Source organism: Heloderma suspectum, chromosome 9, assembly GCF_057233095.1.
Source record: "Heloderma suspectum isolate Gila_16-S chromosome 9, 16-S_ref, whole genome shotgun sequence".
In the NCBI taxonomy this organism is placed as follows: domain Eukaryota; kingdom Metazoa; phylum Chordata; class Lepidosauria; order Squamata; family Helodermatidae; genus Heloderma; species Heloderma suspectum.
The window spans coordinates 26,369,769-26,397,247 of NC_139466.1; the positions used below are offsets into that span (position 1 = coordinate 26,369,769).

The window sequence follows — 27,479 nt, forward strand, 5'->3', positions numbered from 1 at the left end:
GAACCACTTGTGAACATTTGTGTAATAGAGAAAGGGCTCACAGGGACTCGGCGCTGGCACTTTTTGATTAGCAGGGATGCTGATGTCATCTTCCCCCCACCCCCCCAAATCCCCTGTTCCCTCTGAGCTTACCTGCAATCCTCACAGTAGCTAGGGGTACAACCATATATTGTTCCCTGCTGTGATGTAAAGTATTTTGGAGTGGCTTGGTCTTGAGTGGGCAATGAAGACCCATAAGCTTGACAAAAGACCTGCTCCTGGTGGACATGAGAACTGCTAGGAGTGGTTTGTTGAGATGGATCAACATAGCTGCCTGAATTTTTGGATTGTCCTTGGGGGTGTGGCTACGGGGCTGTCATGATTAGTCCCTGGACTTCGAACTTTACCTCTCCACTATTTCTTGTGATGGGTTCTTTCCATCTTTCAGCGGCCCTGCATGTTCCATTGCCACAGCCTGCTGTGCCTTGTTGCTTTCTCAACATCGTGTAACCCTCCAGGCCAATTTTTACTTACTTCGTTAGCTTGAAAATCTGTTTATCGATGTTTCTTGGTCCAAATATTTTGTACAGAGAGTTCATGACAGAATCAAAAGCAATGTTGGGGCTAAGGAATATAAGTAAGTTGGGAGGTATCTGTGATGTCAGATTTTTTGGGATCATGAAAACCGAAGCTGGCTTTTTAAATTTTTAAAATTAATTTTAATACAATGTGGCAATTAAAAAAAAGTTGTCTGGAACAGTATAGTTTTTGTGCAGTGTGTAAAAGCAGGAATATTGATGACCATCTGTTGGCATTTCTTGCCCTTTCCCCAGCTTTTTTCTTTCTCTTTCCCTTCTTGTCTTCTGTCCGGCCTTTTTGCACATTAGATTTTCCTCTCTTACTGTGTGTATTGGCGGTGGGAATATATGGCCGAATGTATAAAAGATTCACAACAAGATCGAAAGTATCTAATAGGGAGGGATTTTTATGGGGAAAAGACTGAAGCTGTAACCCAACGTTAAAAAGACAGACTGGAAAAAATGTGCTGGATTAAAATGGTTTCAGACAGCTTTCTACTGATGTGATGTAATTAAAATTAAGAATGTGTAAATTAGTAAGAAGAAACTAACTGGATCATTGCAGTGCAAGGTTTCCTAGATTGCATTCTGCTCTATCAGATACATCAGGGGTGACAGATTTCAGGCTTCTGGGATCTACTTTGTTTTTTTATTGGAATTACAAGGTCCACCAACTGGAGTCATTCAGGTGCAAAATAGTGGCTCAGGACAGACGTACTATACACCTGTAGAATTAAGGAATAGAGTGCCTTAGCTCAGACCAAGAATTGGTTTTCATTATGAGAATTGAACTTGCAGTCCTTTCATATAAAAATCCACTCTTGGTTTCTCCCCTCAAGATGTCTTCATATCAGCAGCCTAATTTAGGGGTTGCAGGGAGCCCTTTGTTATTGCTGTTGCTGAGTCAAACCCTTGTGGATCTACTGCAGATCACCCAGAGATCTGTGGGTAGATCCCAATATACCTTATGCTCACTGCTGAGATACATGATTTTGATTTGTGAAAGGTGGTGGGTTACGGATCAGTGAAAAATAAAATAAGTTAACAAGGTGAAACCTAAATGCTGGATTGTCTTGGCAGAGAATGTATTTATTTTCCTTTTTAGCACAATGTTTATATATCCCTGAATGGAGATACCAGGCATGCAAAGACCACATTCTGGTTGCTGGGGGCAAACAGGAATAAAATGCCTAATCTCAATATTTACTGGTGCAACAAAGCCTGAGTACTTACCAATTCCTGCAGCAACAAATGGGAGACATTTTTTTTGTAGCAATAGAGCCACACATAATCCCTTATTTAAATATGGGAAGCACAGTCAGATTTAACAACAAACTCTTAAGTTCTCATGTCTTAACCTTTCCTAACCGGATTGCAGTGTGTGGGGGCTAAATTACACTCTACTTTAAATGCGTAGCATGTAGCTGATTCTAAAATTACTTTAGTATAAGTGTTCAGAGCACCCAGTCATGATTGGGATTGAGTGTGTGGTGGTGGGGATTTAAACTTTCCCACCTGGCAACTCCCCCCCCCCAATTTGCCCCCTGTACAGGGACTAAAGGGAAAAAACCCTAAGTAGCACCAATGGAGGCGGGTTTTTTGGTTCTTTGTTTATTGTCCATGATTGCGGGGTGTGTGTGTGAATTTAGGACAGGGAAGTGAGTGGTTGGGAAGATTCTGTCCCTCCCCCTCCCCCCCCAGTGTGTACAACATGGTGGTCCTGATCTGGATTGGAATCTTGTGCGCTTACACTAAAGGGGAAAAAAAATGGGATCACTGAAACACATTTAATATTCAGTGTGTAGTTTAGCCCTGAGAGACTAAGACATGTCTCACTGGGGCCAGAACCGCCTTCTCCAGGATGGGGCACAGCTGGTGCACCAACCAAACCTAAGCAAAAGCACTCCTGGTCACATAGCAACCCCCTGTGCATCCAAGAGGAATGCCACGGATGGAGGAGCACTCCAAACCTGAACTTTGAGAGGGACCCTTTTCAAAACAGGCTGTCCTCCCAATACTGAATTAGCTTATTTGCTGACCTACAGCACCTCTGCCTTGTTGGTTCCCCCCTTACAAGACTCTGCTCCCTTTTACAGGCTTCACCGAGTTGCCTCTGGTCTTCCTGGGTGTCAGAATTGATTCTGAGCGCAGGGAGATCGTTAGCGGCTCAGATTCAGAAGAGGAGCAGCCAGAACTGGGGGAGGCATCTTCACAGGCCAGTTCAGATATGGGTGGGCGTGCTTCTCAGGCGACCAGCTCCCAGATGGCCGGGCATGAAACCTCATCCTCACCCCCCTCTGTGAGAAACAGCGAGCAGGAGGAGGAGCTTGAGGACTGTGACCTAAGGGACGCCAGGCGGAGACGCAGAGCTAAGAGGGAAACGTCGGGGGCACAGCTTGGACTGGTTCGAACCGGTTAGCAATGCGTGAGAGGCTACGCAGGGGAGCAGCAGGCGAGGGGCGGAACCTCCCTCCCTAAGGGAGCCTAGTCAGACAGCCGCCCTTCCAAAGAGCGGCAAATCTCGTTTATTCCCATTTGAATCCCTTGGAGGCATTCCTTTGTAGCCAGAGAGTCTTTGAGTATTTGCATCTGTAAGGAACCTGAGAATAATGAATTAAAGGCGTCAGACTGAAGCCTCTCTTTTTGTGTGTTGTGAGTGCTGGAGGAAACGGGGGGGGGGGGGCAAGAGAACCCTGACAGCGGGCCTCACCAGTCAGATCTGTAATGACCCTGTTTTAGACAGGAAATCATTCAGCTCTTCCTTTCCTTCCCGTTTCAAACCACTAAAATTTGTTCTCCCTGACCCACCTGGTTTAAAATATATGTTTTTTTTATATATATATCTTCACCGAGTTACCAATTTATCTGTATTTTGTTTCCGTTTATTTGCATAGTGAAGAGTGTCCTGGTGTGCTTAATGAAGGCTTTGCTAGTTAGATCTGACCTCAGAGAAAAACTGGCTTCAGCTCTCCCCTCGCTTTGGTCTTCCCCAATGCCTTTGGCTTCCTGCTTCATATTCCTCAGCACCAGATTTGAGGGGCCCTGCAGCAAAGTTCCCTCTGGCAGGCTTCCCTCCTCCCTCAAGTGGGCTTCCCAAGCAACAGCAGAGGTAGGCAGCAGCTGCGCTCCAATAGAGCCGCCATGACATAGCGTTGGGGGCATTGCGGGAAGTTAAAGTGGCCGCTTCTGGTGCCTCACTGGTGCCGCCTTTTAAATGTCCCACAATCCTCCACCATCTAGACTGATGCCTCATCAGGGGCACTGAGGAAAATTTAAATGGCAGCTCCCCGACCTAGCAGCTCAGTGAAAGATTCTTTAAGCGGGGCTCCAGGTAGGTCTCACTTGTAGGTCCTGCTGGGGCACTGGAGGCCCAGGAGCTGCTGGGCCTTCCCTGAAGCTTCCTTATTAGTACACAGCACTTCCTGTTCCTAGGCCTTGTGTATCCCTAGGCCCAGCCCATCTTTCTCCTTTGTCCTTCATTGCCTTAACTCCATGCCTCCTCTGGCCCCCTTTTCCTCGGGCTTCTGCCTCTTCCCTTTTATACTTCTCTCAGATCCAGGTATGTATTTAAAACATTTTTTACCACACCTTTCATCCATGGACTCCTAAGATCTATAGTTCAAGTGGCTCTGTTGTAGAACACATGCTTTTCATGCACAAGGACTCAAGTTTAATAACCACGATATCCAGTTAAAGCAAACTACCCCGACTTGATGCCTTCCAGTTGTTTTGACTACATCTCCCATGATCCCTGCCCACTGGCCGAGTTGGCTGGGGCTGATGGTAGTCCAAAACATCTGGAAGGCACCAGCTTTGAAGGCTTGAATTAAAGATCCCAGTTTACCAGGGTTGGGAAAGACCTCTACCTGAGACCTTGAAGAACCACCGAGCTAGATGGGCCAACAATCTGATTCTGTGTAAGAACTTCACATGTTCTTCTCAGTCCCTTGCCTCCTCTGTCCCCTTTCCTTGCTTCTGATGTCCCTGTGCCTTTGCTTCTCTCTTCCTTGACTACCTCTAGATGGTTTCCCAGCCTTTAGCCCATAATTCATTTGACCCTGTGTGGATTTTTGCTTTCCTCCCAGGCCAAATGTGACCTTTCACTTCCTTCTTGGAATGGGTGGCCTTTAACATTCAGTTTCTCAGCATGGTTCCCCTCAGAAGTCATCATGTTCATGAGCATTCCATTGCATCACAGTAGCTCAACCAATGGCAGGGGAGGGTGGAGCTTGTAGGAGACATGCATTTTTTTAGTTGTATGTTGATAAAAAGATGATGTACTGCCTTTCTTGCTCTCTAGAATGGATGCAAACCACTCATTCCACGGAGCCTAGCAATAGACTGCCCAGGCCTGTGCGATGGTGGTAGTTGTGCTGCTGCCTTGACCTGCCCAAGTTTTGTTTGGCCTGCCTTTGAGTTGATGGGGACCCTTTGGTTGGCTGATCTGGTCTCCTTGGCTTATTGATGTTTATTCTTTGTTTTTTGTTTTCCTTGTCTCCCCTCTCTCCTTTCTGTGCTGGCAGCAAACACTGGAGATGAACCTCACCAACCTGGTTAAGCGCAATAGTGAGCTAGAAAACCAGATGGCCAAACTGATACAGATCTGCCAGCAGGTGGAGGTACGTGTTGGCTTATGAATCCACGGTGGCGGCGAGGGCATGTTGGTGTCTGTGTGTTGGGGATGGGGTGGGGGAGCAGTCACTGTTCAGAAGCGGAAGGGAATTCCATTGTTGTAGGCTGGTTGCCAAACACTCTGCAGTGTGATGCAAGAACATGGAACAGCATGGACAGCTGTTCATGGTGTTCTGATAAAATGGCTTTCCCTAACCTAGTTCCCTCCCAATGTGTTGGACTGTAACTCCCATCATTGGCCATGTTGATTGGGAATGATGGGAGTTGCAGTCCAATACATCTGGAGGGCAACAGGTTGGGGAAGGCTGTGATAAAATACATGCTTCAGCATTCTGGAATTGTATCCTTTCAGACTGGAGTGGGGTACAGGGTTGGGAATCGTATGTTTGAATGCTTTTAAGGGGAAATGGTCCCTGCATGTGGAAGCCTAGCAGGCCAGGAGGAGAGAGAAACTTCCATGCTAGCATCCTCTCTCCGACATGCTAGTGTTTCTATAAGTAGGGAGATTCTGATGTGGAAGAGCATTCCAATATGTGATTCCCTACCTGCAGTCTGAAATAGTCTCTCAGGTTCTGTATCAGGTAAACTACACTGAGTGATAGGCACTTAGTCCCAAAAGGATGAAGTGTTTGGAAAAAGAGTCAGCCTGTGGGTGCCCTGAAAATGCAAAGATTTGACTACCATTTTGTTTCCCAAGTGGCAAGTCTATGGTAACACATTTGGTGACTTATTCATTCATTACATTTATATTCTGTGTTTCCTCAAGGCAGCATACATGTTTTCTCCCCACCTATTCCCCTATTTTATCCTCACAAAAGACTTGTGAGGTGGTTAGGCCAAGAGATAGTGAGGATCCCAGGTTCTCAGTGAGATAGTGAGAACCTGGGATCTATTTCAAGTTATTACTGTGAAACCTCTTTCCTGGAACTGTAGCCCTTCTCTTGTCTGGTTGCACTCTTCTTTGCCTTCCCTCAATTCCATACAACAGCTTTCCCCAACCTGATGCCCCCCAGTTGTATTGGACTATAACTCCCAGCATCCCCCAGCCAGCTACGTCCAATACATTTGGAAGGCACCAGGTTGGAGGAGGCTACCATACAAGGTCATTTGTTGTTGGGCTCGTCTCATCCTCTGACACCCATCTCTGTCTCCTCTGCTTTGCTACTCCCTGTGTCTCTTTTTCAGCTCATCTCCTTCCTTCTCATGCAAGCAAGCTCCCAGATCTTTCTTGTGGGTGCAGGGTGAATCTTGGGCTTCAGCTCTCTGAAAAACCTCACACAGGCCATGCCCCTTTCCAAGAATTCCCCATACTTATGCCAGTATCATGATGCCTTTAGACAAATCTATGGTGCATTCTCCACTAGGAACACTGTGTCGAGTTCTGGTAACACTCGAAAAGGATATTGTAGAGCTGGGAAAGGTGCAGAGAAAAGGCCCATCGAAATGATCAAGGAGCTGGCTGGAGCACCCCCCCCCACACACACACAAATGAGGAAAGGTTACATCGTTTGAGGTTTTTTGATTTAGGAAAAAAAGGCAACTAAGGGGGACAGGATAGGGGTGTCTAAAATGAGGGGAGTGGATAGGGAGAAGGTTGTTTTTCCCCTCTTTCTCATGCTACTAGAACCCCAGGGTCATCTGATGATGGTGAATGATGGGAGATTCAGGACAGATAAAAGGAAGCACTATTTCACATAGCACGTGGTTAAATGATGGAATTCGCTACCGCAAGCTGTAGCAATGTCCGCCAATTCGGATGGCTTTAAAAGGGGATTTGATGAATTTGTGGAGAAGGCTATCAGTAGCTACTAGTCATGACAATGATATGCACCTCCAGTCTCAGAGGTAGTATGCCTATGTACACCAGTTGCTGGAGCAGGAGAGTGCTGTTGTAGTCAGGTCCTGCTTGTGGGCTTTCCATGGGCATCTGGTTGACCACTGTGGGAGCAGAATGTTGGATGAGATAGGCCCTTTGATCTGATCCAGCACGGCTCTTCTTATGTTCATACTGTTCCCGGCTTCTCTTCTACATGTTCCTCCATTGCCATTGGACATCCCCTCATGTCCTCTATCTATCCCCCTTCTTTTCCAGTCTGTGTGGCTTAGGTAGGGATGTATGGGAAATTCATTTCAGTTTGTGTTTGATCAGTATTTACCCAGTTTTCACCTTCCAGATTGAACATGGGCTCAAATGCAATCTGCAATCAAATCCATACATTTCTGAGCTTGGGATGTGATTTGTGATCCTCCCAAAATTCATTTGACAGCATACATGCATTTGAATAATGAACATGAAAAAATGTGTACTTTTGAAAACAAAATGTGCAGGAACATGCTTTAATCAATGGGAAAAGAATGCATACATTTCAAAGATGCACGCAATTGATGCAGACATTTGGAAAAATACGCACAATTTTTCGTGGAAAAATTATAAAGCAAATATCACAATCTGATATGTGCATGAGACAGAATGAGCTTTGTGATGGAATTTGGAGAACTTCAGTAAACTCGAGTTTTGCTTGTACACACAGCTCTAGACTCAGGGCAGGATCCTGCATGGCCTGTCCTTCACTCATTTGAGTTGCATATGCGAAAGAGCTATCGTGAGTCAAACACTGCAGACAGAACGTTCCCATCTCCTTCAAGTACATATGTCTTACAGTGAAATGGGCTCACACAGCCCACTTCTGGTCATCAGGTGATGTAGATGTGTGCACAGATCCTCAGTCTTTCTAGGCAGTAGCATCCTGAATGTAACCAGGATGTAAAAGTAGCTCTGCCAGCTAATTTGTTGCAAAAGCAGTATCTTTCCCTCTATATGCATTTTTTAAATAAATAATTGGTGCAGTGCTTGGTCAGATTCCCTGCCTGTGCTCTAGCTGGCTGTTCTCCAGGCTCATCTGCTCTGTGAACCCAGCGGAGGCTTGTGGTGAGAAAGCGAGACAAGGAAGAATATATGGGAGAAATTATACTGACGATATCCCAGACTAGCCTGCCCCGATCCTTCCCTTTGCCACCAGTTAGAAAAGTGGATCCTATGCTTGTCTCTTCCTCTTCATCCCCCCCTCCTCCATGCCCCTCGCAGTCTTATGATATAACTATTTTCTAAGTTAAGTGATGGATGTGCTGAAATGTTTGGCCATCTGAGGCTGACCTGATGGCCACAAAGAGCAGGACTTTCTCAGTGGGTGGCGCCCCCATTCTTCTAGATTTTCAAGGTTGTATCCATGCATCAAGTCAGATCATCAGAAAGCCACTTATTGGATCTCATCTCTTCAGCTCCATGTAGGAAGGCTTTTACAGAATTAGTATTTCACGTTATGCCCTCTGCTTTCTTATGATGTTATAAGAGATTACTGTTGGAACAGTGATCTTCTGTGTTTTGTAAACTGTTACTGAAGATACTGTCCATTATGTTACCCATGTCTTCTTTATAAGGCTCCACGGGAATTTTTTTTGTCTGAGCTTAAGCTCAGGAAGAATTTTGTTACACGAACATGCATGTTTTCTGTTGTTCGATAATCAAAACTGTGTTACCTTGCCTGTTTCCTTATTTGCATGGTTAGTCAGGAAATTGAGAGCGAAGTTTGCACATCTCTGAACGTTTCTTCTGTTTTTGTTACGGCTTATAGCTAAACCATCCAATTATTACTACTCCAGGGGTGGTGCCCACCCTGTCGCTTTCTCCCCCTCGGGAAACCCCTCAGCCCTACCTCTCTCTTAACATTGAAAAAGCTGGTTAAAACCTTGGCTTAAAAAAAAAAAAAGCGGACCCTGTAGGTTGGCTAGCTAAATTTTTTTTTAGCACTTTACTGTTTTGTTTTATTCTACTTATTTAACATATTTTAGCAGGGAGTGGGGGACTTCAGACTTGTGGGATCTATTTTGTGTTTTTTGCTAGATCCCCAAGATCCACTGACTGGAACCAAGTGCTTGCATAGTGAGTGGCTCAGTGGGGCAGACATATGTGTGGAATTAAAGAAGGTAAAGGGTTCTCCTGCACACATGTTCAGCCCAGGGGTTTTCATTACTAGAACTGAACTCTTAGCCTTCTCACGCAAAAATCCACTCCTGGTTTCCTCCCAAGTTTTATTCATTTCAGCAGCCACAGCGTCAGACAGGTTTTTTAGTTGTTGCTATTGTTAAGTAGTTGGAAGTCACAAACGTTTGCTGATCTATTACAAATCCTGCAGAGATCTACCAGGAGATCTCGACTGACCCTTTGCACTGCTTTTACAGTGCAATCTTATTCATTTTTACTCAGATATATGTCCCTCTCTGTTCAGCGAGGTCTACCTCTAGGCAGTGGAGGCTGGTGGCTGTGAATCCATTCTGGGTTTCAGTCAGAACCAGCCAGAACTCTCAAGGAGCTGTCCAAGATGCTGAACCCTATTCCCAGAATAGCTTCAGCACCTTGGATAGTTCCTTTAGAGTTTTGGCTGGTTCTGACTGAAACCTGGAATGGATGTACAGCCCCACCAAAATCAGCCCCACCAGCCTCCCCTGCTCCTAGGTAAATGTACATAGGATCTTAGCCTTAGCCTCTTCCAGCTAGTGCAAAGTTTCCCTCTTTTTCTTTCCCAAATCCCCTTCCTTTTTTGTCTTACATTTTTGAGATTGTAAGTCTGCAGGCAAGGACCTGTTCATTTCATTTTTTGTACAGCACCTAATATAATTTAGGTGCTTTGATGAGTAATACATTATTTATTTTGAAGGCTTCCTATCCTACCTTTTGACCATACGGTTCCTTAAGGCAGCTTACAAGCCATTTAAAACAGCTTTCCCTAACCTGATGCCCTCCAAATGCCTGGGGGTGATGAGAGTTGTAGTCCCACAAATTTGGAGGTCACCCAGTTGGGAATGGCTGATTTATAATCATCATCACCCAGCATCATCACCAACACCACTCCAGATTTAGAAAAAGCTACAAAATAAAGCAAAACAATTTTTAAAAAGGCACAAACACAGCAGCATTAAAACAGAATTCCACTGAATGCTGCTAAATGCATGGGGAAACAAAACTGTTTTTAATCTGACATTGGAACAGTGATCAAGTAGGTGTCTGATGGCTAGATTTTTAAAAATTTATTACATTTCTATATTGCCCGTTAGGTGTGGCTCTCTGGCTGGTTTACAAGACAAGGCTTAAAACCATAAAATACAATAACATAGTAAAACATAATATAAAACCAGAGATGCGCAGAGGAAGTTCCTGTTCTATTTCCGTTGCATTTTTAGATTTTTATTTTTCCTGGTAACATTTTTTGACGCCGCTTTAATGTTTCATTGTGTTATATGTAGGCTTTCCTGAGAACCCATTTTTGTTGTTGTTGAAAGGCAGGCTAGAAATGTATAATACACCGTACAGATAAATTACCCCCTCCCCTGTATCTAAGTCTACTGCAACTTCACACATGCTCCCATTCGCGTCTCTCTTGCCTCTCCATCTTAGCTGCAAACCTCTTCCATGTTCAGCCCAGTCTCTTTCTGCCCTTTTACTTGGCTACTCCAAGGACCTGCCATGTTAGGGCCAAACTATGTGTTATGCTACACACGCTTTAAAAAACAGAAGTGGTTGCTTTAAACACACATATTTCGAAGGAAAAACAGCTGCAGGGCCCGATCCATAACATGCATCCCATCCTTATTGATGGGGTGCGTGGGTAGAGCTGCACCAGCTAACAATCCCCTCTCCCTTCCCTCCTGCAGCTGTTTTGGGGGCAAATACCACCTGGAGACTGGGGATTTTCAGCAGGAACTTGGTGTAAGGTTCTAATCTGGTTTGGAAGGATATTCTAGATCAGGCCCCGGTGATGGCTTTGTTTTCCCCCTGCTGCTGCTGCTGCTGCTTCTTCTTCTTCTCCTTCTTCTTCTTCTTCAAAATAAAAGTGGACAGTTTTAAGTATGCTTTAGGAAAAAAAACAAGAAATAATATCTTCATTAACCTTCCCCAACCCAGTGCCCTCCAGATGTTTTGGTAGCTGGGGCTACTGGGAGTGGAAGTCTAAAATGTCTGGAGGGCACCAGGTTGGGGAGGGCTGGCTTAATGCGCAAACTGTTGCAGAGTCCTTGCAAAACAGACAAAGCCAAAAGCAACTTCAGCTTTGCCCTTTAGTAAAGCCCCATGTGACCTCCTATAATTCGATGCCAGTCTGCAGGCACTCTGTTTTCTTTCATATGGGATAAGCACTTGGGCATTGCCCTTTTCCTTGTCTTGAGGGCCCTTGGGCAAGACACCCTCTATGGGGCCCCTCCCTCAGTGAGTCTAACTTCTCACCGCCATTGTCACCAGCTGCTACTGCGCCTCCTTCTCTTTCTCATCATGGCCACCACTTGCTTACTTGACAGCCAGAGAGCCAGTGAGCAAATAGGTGGTGGCATCTCCTGCTCCTCCTCCTCCTCCTCACCACCACTACCTTTGTCTGGGCCAGGTGAACAAATAGGTTGCACTGGTGAATAGGAGGAGCAACTCCAGGGGGCTCTTGTCAGTGGGTGCCTGCTGGGGTGTGGGCCCTTGGCAGGTGCCCAAGCATGTTTACCTTTGGCACCAGCCCTGGCACCAAGGCAAACATCGAGGAGAGATTTGTTGTTGTTTCCACATTTTCGAGAGCTGCAACTTGGAGCAATTTGCTTTTCCTTGAAATGGCTGTTGGCTTTCTATGAACTGATGTTCACTGTAAACAGAACAGACTGCTTGACAAACAGAAACAAGCATGAAATCATTCGGGAAGAAATGCAGATTTCCCGCAGAGCCACCTTGCTAATTTTTGTGTGTCTGGTAGCTTGCTTCTTGGAAAACTTTCCCCGCCAATTTTCCTTCACTAGCTGGTCCCCTTCCTCACCATCACTGTTGTCTGGGCCGCACTGAAAGGCAGGTGAACGAGCAGGCTGCAGTGGAGAAGAGGAGGAGTGAGTTGAGCGAGCTCAAGTCAGTGGGCCCCCGCTAAGTTGTGGGCCTTCAGCAGATGCCCAACCATCCCTGCCCTTGATGCCACCGTACTTGGCCTCTCCCTGCATGGTTGCGGCTGCAATTGGCGTGGCTCTTAATAGGCAGAAGCTTCTTAAGCCAGAGAACATTTTGAGGGGGGTTCTTTGGCTTTGGATATGACAGGGACAAAAAAGCAAAGGAAAGAAGCAGCTTGCCTTTGGATTCATCCCATGGAGGAAAACTGCCCCTTTCTGTCCAGGCAGTCTCTGAAACTCTTTATCTCTGAGGATCCCAATCAGGCACCTTTTTGTGTGGTTTCCCAAGAGTGCCTTCTCATCCCTTCCTATCCACCCTCAGCCCTGTCATTACCTCCAGTAAAAAGCAGATGCCAACGGATTAATGCTTCCCTGTTAAGCAGCAAGAGCAGTGACTCCATCAACAATGAGCCCTCACCCAGCGCATCTGAAGGCAACAAAGCACTGTAATGCCTTATTCCTTCCAAAGGCGGAACAATTAATAGTGAATTAGCTCACTGCTTTGTTTACCAAGGCAATGCAAGGAGAAAAGCCATAGCAATTAGTTTCTTCGCAATGGCCTATTGATTTTCAGTTACTAAATTAAGAAGAGGTTCTTTGAACAAGCTCCTTCTTCTTCTAATAATAATGGAGGTGGAGATACTGATCTATGGCAGTCAGATCGATAACTGGTGATTTAGTTTAGTTCAGGGGTGTTGAGCCTCAGACCCATGGGCCAAATCTGGCCCAACTAGGGTCCCAGTCCAGCCCTCCAGAGTTCCCCAGATGGCCACAGCCCATTCCCCTGACCACCAATTGTTTGGTGGTTTTCTGGGTTTTATGCAGTTTTTTCCCCATTCTAAAAGACTGAAATATTTCTCCTTAGGCTTAGCTACTTGCAGTAAGAGCTTTAGGCTAAAATACACTGGTGTTTTTGGTATGTTGGCCCTGCGCAACTCTAGAATGCAGCCCCTGAGAGCTTCTCTGAAGTTGGATTGAGCCCATAGGCTGAAATAGGTTTGAATCCCCTGGTTTAGTTTGTTTAGGGTTTCCCTGGGTCTCCCCTGCAAAGGCCCAGTGTTGGCACCTGGCACCCTTGCGGAGCTGCTGGGGTCCCTGTAACACAACACAATTTACCGCTGCTGACACCTACATTGGGCCCCAACCAAAGGCTTATCTTGCAGTGGCAGCAGCTGGCAGCAGTTTTAAGGCTCTTGACATAGCATCAGGTAAGCCCCTGTGCCCAAGAGCCCACCATGGTAGGAGGGAGCCCAGCACAGGCTGAAGGCCCCATCAAGCCTGGAGCCGGGGGGTGCAGGTAATTAGAAACTGTCATTAGGTATGGCTTTTGCAGGGGAGAATCAGTGGGAATGGGGAAGTTTTAAGTGTCCTTCCTGCCCCATTCTGTGGTCCCTTGAGGCTCATAGGGAAAGCTGGTAACAAGATCAAGGAAGGAAGCAGGACCATGGATAGATCCTGCTGGCTGGACCTCTCTTCTACAAGGACAATAGGGGGATGTTGTGTCAGCAAGGAGCTAAAGCCAACTGAAGCCTTATGCAGGCTGGTAAGACATGTAGTGTGGTCAGTTCCACCCTCCTGGAGGAGCTGACTGGATTGTTAAAGAGCCCTGACCTGATTTTGTAGCCTGAGACTTCTGTGAGGCTGGGGAGATGGAGGGACTCTGAGCCAGAGGACAAAGGCAGGGCTGTGTCATCTGGCTGGGAAGGTCCTGAATAAGGCACTGACTGTCCTAGCTCTGAGAAAGTAGCCTGTGCCTCAGAATCCTTTGCTGTACACTGAAAGGTCCAAGGGCTGGGGGTGATGACATACACCTCTTGCAGCCCACTGATTCTCCCCTGCAGTTCATTCTAAACCCCACATTAGTGTTATATTATGACAGACTTCTGGGGTTGGAAACCCTGTCTTTTGATCATAACTGAAGGCAGAGCTAGATGTTAGGGGTGGGCAGAAGGTAACTACAGTCCACTGGTAGATCAGCAGCCAATTTCCATTAGGCAACATTTTGCTTGTTGGTTGCTAGTGTTGCAGAACTCAGAGTCAGAGAGACCACGGAGTGAAGGAAAAAGAGTTCTTCTTTATTTAACGTGCGGGCTTAAGGCTGGAATCACTTCCAAAGAGCCAAAAGCCCCGATTTACATCAGCACATTGTTTTTATAGATATTGTGACACATAGGAAACGGCTCCTCCTCTCCCTCCCGTGTGGGGTTGCAGTCCTCAACATTTCTTCTCCTAGCACCATTGTTTATAATACAAGAAATGGGTTATACGGTAGCCATGATAAGCAGAGAACAGCAGAGAACATGATATATGTATCACTATGACCTTAGCCTTTGTTGACATGATAAGAAATTCCTGTGTCTCATCAGCTTACAAACATATATTTCAGAGAGCAAGAGCTCAGCAAGAGCATGAAGCATGAGACTGCATGAGGCTACTTAGTCTGACCCCTGATATGGCTGCTACATTCCCCCCTTAAATGCATAATTTTATTACAATTATAGCATTTCTGATAAGCGAATGCTCATAATAGTCTGCAAAGCACCATACAAAACTTTTTATAACATACATATCACTTAACCTCCTGTTCGGCTATTAGAGCGTAGAGGGCGGCAGTTTTACTAGCCGAGACATAAAGCAGATTGGTTAAACAACGCATAAGACAAGGAATGCAAAGGCATAACAGTATCTCTATGAACAACACTGGTAGAATTAGGATGAACAATGCTTTACTCCAGTGATGTTAGCCAAGTGAAGCCAGTAATTATCAGCGAATTGCTGGGACAGACTTCCCCCTCCAGGGGCAGACCCCCCTTTTTCACACCTTATTAAGGAACTATAATACAGCACCACTAACACTACAACATGCATATTTGATCTTCTTTGGGATCTGACCAAAGATCTGACTGGCTAGCTGCAGTAGGGTCTAGTCCCCTTCTTCAATTTTCCCCAGTTGCAGGTCTGACCATACGCAGGGTGGACAGTCTCCCGGTGTGCCCACAGTAAGGTCTAGCCTGAGTCTTGCAATTCTTGCAAAGAGTGTTTGGTCTGGTCCTACAAGGTACTTTGTATTTTCTTAGCCCGCTAATACTACTTCTACCCACCACTCCTGTTCCCACTGTCTCCCTTGGGGAAGGCATGATGCCTGCAAAAGTGCACCATTCCCTCCCCACACTTTTCTACTACAAAAAATCTCCCAGTTTCTGCCAACCTGTCCTCTGGGGATAGATTTGATCTTTGTTCACAGCAGTTTCATTTTCAAACATAGCTGATTGTGGGAGAGAATCAGTCTCTTCTCCCCCTCCCTGCCCACCCCACTACCCTCATGTCTCAGCAATATAATGGTCGAACTGGTGCCCCAAGCCCCTTAGGCAGGCTGTAAAGCAAAATAAATGAAAGAATTGTAAGCACCAGCCCTGAAGCAAGGGGAAGAAACGCAACATTTAAATCTTGCAAAGGAATTTATTGGCTCTGAGGGGCTGCTGGCTGGAGGACGGCTGTGCGCCACTGCAGCAATGTAATTTATAAAAATACATGGAGTGAGCCCAGTGGTCTTTGTCAGTGTTCTCTTCGTTGTTTCAGTTTAACAAACTGTTCATACAGTTTAACTCCTGCACTGTTCTTACTTGGGCATGGGGGCGTGGGGAGCTGCTTCATTCAGCAGCTTGGTGACAACAGCCAGTTGCCATTCCCCAAGGCACACAAATGAACATTTTGGGGCTGCTCACACAACACACTAACCCACGCTCAGTGGTTGAGTGTGGGTTGTTTTGAACTGTGGGTTGTTTGTTGAATCGTGGTTTATCGTGTTGTCTGAACGCAGCCAGGATAGCTTGTTAACCATGCAGTGTGGCTTATTTTTCTCAACAAACCACCTCGAGAACCCACGGTTTGTTGTTGGGTTGTTCAGGGTGGTTTACAAGCCACACTGCATGGTTAACAAGCCAGCATGGCTGCATTCAGACAACACAATAACCCACGACGGTGGCCGCTGGGATATGCTCCTGCAGCTTCCGAGATCGCTGTTTTCCCACTGCTAGTAGTGACTGAGAAACAGTCATCTTGTTGGCGATCAGTGCAGGATGGGAGAGGCTTTTAACCCCAGAAATCCCTAGATCTTAATGGATAGGGAATAGAGGTGTGTGTGTGGTCTCACATGTGTGGCCCCCAGGGCTGAAAAGATTCTGCACCTCTGGACTAGACCAAGCATGGGAAGCCTCCAAGCTTGCTGTATCTCTTTTGCCTTTTTACTAGAGCCCAAACTAGAACCAGGAGCAAAATAGTGATTCGGGGTGGGGTAGGGGAAATACCTCCCACACCCCATGTGCCATGGACTGGGATGACCTGCATATACATGCACAGACCTACATCTGAGTTACTGCAGATCAGGTATTTTGACAGCCTAAATTAAGGCGGGGAGTGGGGAACTTTGTTGTTCTTCAACGTTTGGGAATCAGATACCCTTGCTGACCTACTGCAGATTATCCAGCAATCTACCGGTACATCCCAGTCTGCCTTCTGCCAACCCTTACACTACTGAGAAACACCAGTGGAATGCAGGATCAGACAATCAGGACAAGGGGAGGTGGATACCTTTCAGGCAGAGTGGCTGGAAGCATTCTGGGGATGACCAGGGTGAAAGCAAGAAGACTTTGAGGCACGGAGGGAGGACTGAGTGGTCTTTCCCCAGCAACGAGAGAAGTCACCAGTTCGATGCATTTTTATATCTTTCTTCTGCATCAGATTGGGCTTCTGGCATCACTTGACCTTCCGGCAGTTACTGACAGTAAGAGCTCTAACCTGAAACATTTGTTGCTGAGACAAACATTTTGTCTGACCACACTTGAGACAGAAGGCAATTGCAAGGTTTAAACAGGGCCTTTACTTAATATTAACAGCCATCTCCTTGTTACAACTAAAGCAGGCAAAGTAAATAGGCAAAAGTGAAACCAAAAAATAACATCCCAACTTCCTGCATGCATTAACCAATTAGCGGTTTTTCAGCCAGTTACTTTCCCCTCCACAGAGTGGGTTTGAACTAACGCCTGTTGCTTATTCCAGTGGTATTCTAGCCCCAGGCCATTTTGCTTTGGACCCCACCCAGGTTTGCTTTCAACCCTGCCTACCACTGGAATGCAGCCCACAAGAGCCTTTCCGAAATGGAACTCAGCCCTTGGGCTGAAGGAGGTTCAAAGGCTACAGAATCCTTAAGAAAGGCCATGCAAGTTGTCATGGTTGATCCACAGCAGGGTTGATCTGATTTAAATCAAATCGATTTAAATCATGATTTAAACCGCTTTTCTGAAGGACTCAATTTTAATGATTTAAACCACAGTTTAAATCACTAGTGAGGAAGAGCCTATTTAAACATCATTTTTAGCAGAAGTACATTATTGTTTAATATAACCTTAATACATATTCAGAGATGTTGCTTTTATTAGAAGGTAGGGACACAGCGGAGGATGCATGGAGCAGAAGTTTCCTTGGGAATCAGGACTGCATGAGTATGTTCTGCCCACTTTTGGTTTCACTTTCTATTCCCCTCCCCTATCCCTTGCATTTATATCCAGGCCCTTCCTCCTTGTTCAGATCTACTCCATTCCCCCCAATTCTCTATTCATTGACCTTCTTTGTCTTTGCACTCAGAGAGAGGCAAGGCATAGAGAGAGAGAGAGAGAGAGAGAGAATGCACTTCTGTACACCACCTGCAATGCAGAATAGGACTGATCAGGTTATCTCCCATCTCCATAAACTGCTGTTAACATATTCATAGAATATAATTAGAACTTGTATAATTAGTATCCACAATGATATCTTTGACCTAGATGCTTGTTTCTCATTGTTTTAAGAACATTTCATAAATTTTAAAATCCGATTTTGATTTTTTTTTTAAAAAAAGGCGCTGATTTTTTTTCAACCCTGAGCCATAGTCAGTTGTCAGAAGAGAGCTAGGAGCCAGAAACCAGAGACCAAGAGTTGTGTCAGGGATTCAGAGCTGATGGGGAGTGTCGGGAGTCAGAGCCAAGGAAAGAGCCAGAGTGTGCATCAAAACACCACCAGAGCCAGGAAGGCTACTCTTGCTCTGGCAAAGTCCCAGCCCAAATATGAAGCCCTGTATAGCTCGTCCTGTCCAGGAGGGCGCTGTGGCCAATCTGCGTGGGACCAATCCAGAGCCTGAGAACACTACTGTAGAAGATGGTCCAGCCTGCACTTCCATGGGGCAGCTGCGCATAGAGCCGACGGTTCCCGGTTCTCGTCCCATAGGCTCCTGATACAAGCTAGGTTATCTTAGGCAAAGGAACAGTGACTTGCCCAGGGCTTTGCAGCTGAGCAAAGGTTTTGACCCTGGTTACTCCCATCCAAGATTAGACACTATTGCCCTGGAACTCGCTGGTCCTCCTTTCTCCGGCCCCCATTGCATGCGTCTCGTCCCTTGTCACCTTGTACTCAGCCGCTTTCAGAGCCACCTATGAGGTTAATCTTCACTCTGCTGAGACATCATCTTCCAGCTCCTCCAAGTCTTGGGCCACAAAATGCAATTGAAAGCGGCATTGTGTTTCCACTTACCCAGCAACTTGATCAAAAGTGAGGCAGATGAAAGGGATCCAGGAAGTTTATTCCCTCCTTAGCCTTGCTGAAAGGGCAGCCTAGCCAAAGGGGGAAATAGTTTTCCTCTCTAACTGCTTGTGACTTTTAGCAGTGCTTCTGACGTCATTTTCCTCCTGTCAGCAATGCTAGACTTTGCTTTTCTGCGTTGCTTGTGGCAGATCGACAGAGGGAAAGGATGGACTAAGTTGAGTTCTGATAAACTGAGTTCAGTGTTTTTAGAGACATAACTGTTGCATGACCAAGGGGTGGGGATTTGGGGGAGGTCATAGCTGGGGAGGGAAAGCTTAACCCTCCTCTCCCCACATGCTGCAGCCCCCCCCCCCCTTGTGTGGCAATAAGGCTTTGAAAAAAATTGCTTCCGGTGGCTCCCATAGGAACTTTTGCCCCCCAGTTAATGCTGTGCAGGAGGGAGAAAGGAGAGGAAGCAGCTGGGTGGGGAGAAGGAGGGGGGAGAGAGAATAGGAGGAGAGAGGCAGAGAGAGAAGGGGGGGAGAGAGAAGGGGGGAGAGAAGAGGAGGGAAGGAGAGAAGGAATGGAAGGATGGGGGTGTAAATGTATGTGTGTGTGAATGAATGGATGGATGCATGTAAGAGAGAGCAAGAGAAAGTGGGGGTGGCTCTAACCCTGCCCATGTTTGACTCTAGCCTGGCTCACTACTGGCATGCAGCCCCAAGAGAAAAGGCTTCTCCACCCCTGCTCTAAAACGGTGGTGGGCAAAAAGTTGATCTCCTGATGTTTTGAATGTCAACTCCCAGCATTCATGACCATTGTCCTTGCTGGCAGGGGCTTCTGGGAGTTGAAGTCCAAACTATCTGGAGATCTATCCCCCCCCCCCCAGTCTAAAGTACTGTCTAGTCTCACACAAATATACCTGAATGTTGAGATCATCTTTAGAAGCCCTGAAGGTCCTCCCTACTTTCAGAGGTGTCCTCTGTGGCGACCAGAAAAAGGATCTCCCCTATGGTGGTACCCTGTCTGTACAACTCTGTTGCCAGAGGCTCACCTTGATACCAAATCATATCTTTTTCTGGTACCAGGCAAAGACCTTTTTATTTGCTCAGGCCTTTTAATGTATTTTAGATCCAGTCAAGGCTGAGCTGTTCTGCTCTTTTAGTAATTTCTTGCCATTTTTAATAGCTTTTTAAGTATAAATGGTAAGCTTTGTCAGGAAGTTTTCAAGGAGGAAAAAATGAACACAAGCAAGCCAAAATAAAAAAGGAGCAAATCCCCTCAAAATGATGCTAGAAAATAGACTTCTATGAAATAATAAAATGCTCTTATGAGATGCCCCATGCATAAAACCTTTGGAGTGGGGCACAAGAAATCTGCTGATTTAGTCAATTGTGTGGTGTCATCTGCATTTTTATTATTTTTACAAACTGCAAGCTGCTCAGGAAATATTTAAAACTTGAAGGGCATGTTATTAAAATATTTTAAAGTAAGTGAAGTAATACACATTACCATCTAATGAGCCCCCTTCCTACACACACATAAGTTAATTAAGTCTGGAGTCTAAACTTACCGAACTGCAAGCAACGAAGACTTTCAGAATGAGGCTTTCTCCATTTGGCTGTGAAAGGCCCACCAAAAGTCTCTTTGTTGGTCTGCCTGTCATGGTGAGGACTAAGCATTGTTGGATACTAGTGAGGCCTGGGTTATTACAGGGTTTCACTATGGATCAGGTCTTTACAGGGATTGGGGCAAGTCAGGTTTCCCAGAAAGGCAGGGGTGGGAAGAGGACAGCACCACAGAAAGCTCCAAGTGATGCACTGGCTGAAAGGCAGACAGCCCTGTCTGTACGTTGCTCCAACAAGCTGCTGATTGTGACTGAGCCTTAAGTAGGGGTGGGTGAACTTCCTTTAGGCTGGTTATCCCCATCTCTACACTGAGTAAGACCTTTGCACTTAAAGGGATCTGGTCTGTTTTAGCAGCCTCAGGTTGTGATGATGTAGGGGCATGCTGGTGTCTTCATAGCTCGGATCCTTAGAGTGTGAGGATGGCAGTGTGACCTCTGGATGCAGGGGGCAGGTCCCTGGGGTCTTTCTGGAGAACTGGGTCCTGAGGAGATAGAAGCCTCGTGACACCTTTCTTTAACCCTGTCTTCTCCCTGAACAGTTAACTCAGGAGCCTCTTCTGAGACGAGAGGTTGGGATCCTCTGAGGATGAGAGTTTGGGGTCCTAGTCCATGACACTTCCCTCTGGGTCACTTTTGGGGGCTTTGGGAGAAGCCTGGCTGCACTGGGGCCTTCATTTTCCAGAAAGAGATGCCTTTGTTGGAGTTTTGTGCCCTGGATAAAAAGCAAGCAAACCAAGAATCAACACTTGGGTTCGAACATCAGGTTCACAAGTGAGGCACAGTCAGTTATATAGTTTGGTCCTGCCTTGTTGGCCATCTTTGAAGGTATTTATGTGTCTCCTACTTCTACAAGTTCAAGCTAAAAGGCTGAACTTGAATAGCTCCCCCCACCCCCACTCCTGGAGCAATGGATAATCCCACGCAAATTCCCAAGACTGCCAATTGTAACATTTCAAGTAGGGGAGATTTCGTTTTTGGAACCTCTTTCCCTCTCCCTCTCCTGCTTTTGAAATTGTATCTTCCAGCTTTTGAAACTTTTGAAATTTGATCTCCTAACTATATTCTGGCCTTCAACCTACATTTAAGGAAAGAATTTCAATCGATGCAGATATTAAAATTCTCTTAATTGCAGTCAGTGTCACCTTCACTGTCCTAACATTATTATTCGCAATTAAGACTCATCTGTGAGCTGAGCTTTTTAGATCAAAGCAGGGCAGCATTTCATCCTCTTTTAGGCCCCTTGCAACTGAATTTTAGCATAAGGCAACATAGCTCAACTCCTTTTCACGCTTGTTAGCATGTGAAAAAGCTCTACTTATATTACCATGCACCTTGCTTTGATGCAGCAGAATCAGCCCTTGGGCCTGAATAATCTTGGCAGAACCTGAACTAGTTAGATCAAAGCTGAGTCCTTTACAAGATGTCAGCCACTTTACAAAGCATCAGCTACTGTGCAAGTTTGTTAAGATGAACTGGTTAACATGAGCTGCCCAGTAGCTCAGATCTGCAAAATCTTGATAAGTAGACCAGCAAGAAAATCTGGTTAAGGAGCAGACCAAACATTACACTGAAGATTGTGTGTGTAATGAACCACCTTTTTTAAAAAAAAAACAACGACGAAAACCACACTTCAGAGGCAGCAGTTGCAAGCAGATGAGCGGTAGGGGTGGAGGGCATGTTTAATTCTTCTGATGACTCAAAAACACTGCCCCCCACTGTTTCTCTCTCTCTCTCTCTCTCTCTCTCACACACACACACACACACACACACACTTGCACATCTATCTGGAAGTAGGAATAAACTGGGAACACAATTGTATCCCCAGTATAAAAACAGCTGACAGAGAAAGAGTTAAGCATCCCCTCTCCCAACCCTGCCCCATGACTCCTCTGCTCAAAATCGCAACCTCATGAGGCTGGTCTAGCCTTCCTGTTTGTAGAGGGACTTCTTGGTGGTTGCTCTAGAACTTTCTTCCCAGTGTAGGCTGGTGGCTCCTATTTCAGCAGGGCAGTGAATCCACTCTGGGTTTCAGTCAGAACTCTAAGGCGCTGTCCAAAGTGTTGAACCCTATACCCAAAATGGGGTCAGCTCCTTGGATAGTTCCATTAGAGTTCTGGCTGGTTCTCACTGAAACCTAGAGGGGATTCACAGCCCCACTGAAATAGGAGCCACTGGCCTCCACTGTCCCTCCCATCTCTGTTTTCCTGGTGCTGGCAGGCAAAGACATTTTTATTCAGGCAGGTGTTTGATTTTTAAGCTGGCTTGCTGTAGAAGTAGGTTTTAATCTGGTGGGTGCTGTTTATTTCTCTTTTTTATTGATGTGTTTTGCTGGGCGTGTTTGTAATTAATATTTTTAATGTTTTGTGTGTAAATTATAATTGTCTGTATTTTATTGCTAGCTGCTCAGAAGTACTTTTAGTGGAAAGGAAGGATATGCATAGTAATTATTATCGTCATCATCTGTGTATTCTAAAAATATCAAGCCTTTGTAGCATTTGAATTTAACATATGGTTCCCCTCCCCCAATGGGAAACAAATTCTCTTCCCTAGCACCCAGAGTACCCATCCTGCTCCATTCATACAGCATGCCTTGGGTTTTTTTTCCTTTGGCTAGGTGAACACAGCCATGCATGAGGCCAAGCTGATGGAAGAGTGTGATGAGCTGATGGAGATCATCCGTCAGCGCAAACAAGTGATCGCTGTCAAGATCAAAGAGACAAAGGTAGGACCGTGATGTGCCGAAAGAGATTCAACCACCCTGGGGAAGACTAATGAATATACTCATGCCCACATCAAGCTCTTGTGATAGGATGGGCTTGTATTGCCCCGGCCGTGGGCTTCAAACTCTTCATTTAGATGTGCCAAGATAGTGACAAATCATACCCAGGTTTACTTACATGGAGACACTTTACTGAGTACAATCAGCACACAGGCGTACCCAGTAGTTGGATCAGACAGCTTCTCTGAACCCAGAGCCATGGAGTAAAATGGGTTTTATACCATACATGTTAGCAGTGAGGCAGCATGACAGCAGCAAGCGCCACTAGCGTTCATTCTCAGCATAGGCATAACGGTGCTTGGTCGGAAGGGACACAGTCAGAGCTTTCCCACTACAGACACTTGCAGCTTTAAGACAAACGAGCCTCACTTCCCAGACACATCTTGATAAAATACCCTCTAGCTTGTTAGTATGGAATGCGCTAAGGCTGCTCTCTTGGCCTTATTGCTGTTTGACTCATCTTGGTAAATCAAGAGGCCTTTTAGGGAAAGCAGCAGCCTTCTGAACCAAAGTCAGAGAGTGTTATGGATCATCCAAGCCCCTCTACAACTACTTGGTTCAGGCCTGGGGCCTTACAGGCTTGGTTCAGGCCTGGGGCCTTACAGGGCTGCAATTCAAAAAAGAGAAAAGATGTGCCTGTTATTGGATAGGTACACCTGCTGACCCATCCCTTCCTAGCTATGGCAGTGGCAGACAAGCGACTTTTTGTCTTACTCCTCTTTGAATGAAAACAGTTAAGGCTTAGATTTCTTTGTCCTGTTTTGAGGGATTACAGAAACAGGCCCAACCAGCTGATATAGGAATGGCTATTTGCCAGATGATAGCAAAAAAAAATGCCCCTATTGTGGGGACAAATTCTTGGAGGAAAAGGCCATCAATGGCTACTAGTCTTGATGGCTATGTGCTACCTCCAGTACCAGAGGCAGTTGCTGGGGAACATGGGTGGGAGGGTGCTGTTGTGCTCATGCCCTGCTTGTGGGTTTCCTACGGGCAGCTGGTTGGCCACTGTGTGAACAGAATACTGGACTAGATGGACCCTTGGTCTGATCCAGCATGGCTCTTCTTATGTTCTGATGACTATTTCGACTATTTTGTGTTTGCAGTGTTGTATTTTCCTCCTTCTTTCCTAAAACCTTATAATTCTAGTTTAATTAAATGTAATCCTTCTACAATGCTGGATGGTTTTACTATCATACTCTGTACAATCTAACATTTTGGATTTGTGGGAATAGGGCTGTGAAAGACATAATCCATTATTGCTTTGAATGCCCCATCAGTGAATGAAAACAGTTAAGGCTTAAATTTCTTTGTCCTGTTTTGAGGGATTACAGAAACAGGCCCAGCCAGCAGAAATAGGAATGGCTGTTTGTCAAATGATAGCAAAAAATAATGCCCCTATTGTGGTTAGTGGCTATGAATGCCATCAAAACTTTTATCACTGAGAATCATACCATTAGAACAAGGGTGCAGTACCTCAGGCCTGGGATCCCTACCCAGCCTCCTAAGGGTCCCAATCCGGCCCCTGGGTTTCTCCAGATGGCCGCTCCCCCTTCCTCTGGCCTCACCCCCTTTCCCTCAACCACTTATTGTTGGGTGATTTCTTGGCTTTTGTGCAGTTTCCCCCCCACTCTAAATGGTTGAAATGCCTCTCCTAAGGCTTAGTTCCTGGCAGGAAGAGCTTCAGGCTAAAATATGTTGGTATTTCTGGCCCTGCCCTTTTCACCTTTGGCCACATCCCTTTTGCTTCCAGCCCCGCCCACCACTGGAATGCAGCCCCGAGAGCTTCTCCAAAATCGGATTCAGCCCTTGGGCTGAAAGAGGTTCAACATCCCTGAGTTAAATGGTACCCTGGAAGTCATCCAGTTCAAATACAGGATCTAGCGCAGGCAAGCCCACCACCTCCAAAGTCAGTCTGTTCTACTCCTGAGCAGCCCTTATCTTTAGTAAGTTTCTCCTAACATTTAGGCAAAATTTACTTCCCTGCAATTTCCACCAATTTGGTTCTAGTGTGTTTTTATTTGCCTTGTCATGATTTGCCTCATTCTAAGATGAACAATTGTTTTCCATGCTGTTTGTTGCACAAAGATGTGTGTGTGTGTGTGTGTGTGTGTGTGTGTATAGGATCAAACCCTCCCAAGGTTGTTCCAACATATAAATTCCCAAAATGAAACCAGCAGAAGTTTAAAACCATGGTTTACTATGATGCGTTAACATGGCCATAGCCCTAAACGGCCAGATACTGGGGTATCTGAAGGACCAAGATCTGCTACTGAGGCCATGCCATCTTGGAGAGATGGATGGCTACCTGTAAGAACAGGACTGGCCTAAGATATTTTGCTGCCTGAGGCAAAGATGGCGCCCTCACCCAACCCCCATTCCATGTACAGAAGCCAACCAGACTGGCAGTTGAATTTTATTTCAACACTGGCAGCGGAACAGCATCCTCCTCCACATCTCAGGGCAGCAGCTTAGTGGGGACAGGACAGGGCAGACCACATGGCACAAACAGCTCTGACCCCTCATTGCCATTCCCCACCATCTGCTGCCTGAGATGTCAGTCTCATTTTGCCTAACAGTAGGGCTGGCCCTGAGTAACAGGGCCATTTATGTTGTGGTACCCTGACTCTGGAATACCCTCCCTAGCTATATTTGTACCTACTTTATTAAGAACATAAGAAGAGCCATGCTGGACCAGACCAAGGTTCCATCTAGTCCAGCATTCTGTTCACACAGTGGCCAGCCAGCTGTCAACCAGGAACTCACAAGCAGGGCATGAGCACAACAGCACCCTCCCACCCATGTTTCCCAGCAACTGGTGTATATAGGCTCACTGCCTCTGGTACTGGAGGTAGCACATAGCCATCAGGACTAGTAGCCATTGATAGCCTTCTCCTCCAGGAATTTGTCCAACCCCCTTTCAAAGCTATCCAAATTGGTGGCCATCACTGCATCCTGTGGTAGCGAGTTCCATGGTTTAACTATGTGCTGTGTGAAGAAGTCCTTCCTTTGATCTGTCTTGAATCTCCCACCAGTCAGCTTCATGGGATGATCCCACTGGGTTCTAGTATTTTGAGAGAGGGAGAAAAATGTCTCCCTATCCACGTTCTCCACATCATGCATCATTTTGTAGACCTCTGTCATGTCTCCCTTATCATAATGTTTATGCAGTAGTTAAAACATTTCTGTTCACTTTTGACTGCAACTAATGTTTTTTGTTGTTTGTTTCTCCGTTGGTCTGGGCTGCTGGATGTGTTTTCTGTTTTTATCTTGTTACTATAACAGATGGTTGTTGTTATTCTTGTTATTATTTCGCACTGCCTTTTATTGTATATAATATACAATAAAAACAATAAAATAACATCATAATAAAAAACATATTTTATATTTCCATTTTAATCCCATCTTTCCTCCAAGGATCTCAAGTTCTGGTCCCTCCTCAATTTTATTCTTAGAACAACCCTGCATGGTAGGTTAGACGGTGTGATAGTGACTGCCCCAAGGTCACCCAGCAAGCTTTGTGGCTGAGTGGGGATTTGAACCTGAGTCTCCCCCATCCTAGACACTGTGCCACACTGACTCAACATGGAGAGACCAACATTCTGGGTGCCTGTGCGTGCACTGCATGCACCCAACTTTTTTTTAGGCTGGCCTTAGTTCCTCCCTCTACAAGCTGGGAGAACTAGAAATTTGCTTTCTAGGGTTAGATGAGGTAAGGATTATAAAGCATGATTTTGAACACTTCAGGGAGCGCTAACAAAAACTGTTATGATGATACAGGAATAAAGAATGGAGAGCTCTGTTACCAAAAGTTGTAATTCCAAAACACAGTTGGAGATCACATCAAAATATGGATGTACGAAAGTCACTTACCTTTCGCGGATTATGTTTATGGTGGGGGGGAGGCGTTCCGTCCCTCCCCCTGAAATCCTTGATGGGGGGGAGGCGCTCCGTTCCTCCCCCCCCCCCCCGGAATCCTCTGTGGCCGGCTGTGCTCCGCAGCAGCTCCGCGAAGCAGCCGGCCAGGCCCAGCCAGCCCAGAGCCGCCCGCAGCCAGATTTCTGGCAGTGGAGGGCTCTGGGGAAGAAAAAAAATCCGCGTACGCAAATGGCGGCGGCTACGGCCGCCGCCATTTGCGTTCCTTAGTTTGGGCCGTCTTAGTCTACGTAAATATTTAGTCTACGTAGCTGATGCTATTTGCGTTCCCCTTATTTTCGCCGTCTTAGTCTACGTAAATATTTACGTAGACTAAGACGGCCCAAACTAAGGAACGCAAATGGCGGCAGCCATAGCCGCCGCCATTTGCGTACGCCTTTTTTTTTTTTTAACCCAGTAATTTTAGGCTATGTAAGTTTTTACGTAGCCTAAC

At 45.9% G+C, this 27,479-nt stretch overlaps 1 protein-coding gene across 1 annotated transcript in view; it reads left to right on the forward strand.

Moving 5' to 3' along the window:
• Positions 1 to 27,479, forward strand: part of MID2 (midline 2) — a 227,131-nt gene that overhangs the window by 153,302 nt on the left and 46,350 nt on the right. Inside the window, exons 3-4 of the mRNA XM_084813324.1 lie at positions 5,081 to 5,176; positions 22,949 to 23,056. Of these exons, the coding sequence (XP_084669450.1) occupies positions 5,081 to 5,176; positions 22,949 to 23,056 (204 nt within the window). The remainder of the gene's footprint in view (positions 1 to 5,080; positions 5,177 to 22,948; positions 23,057 to 27,479) is intronic.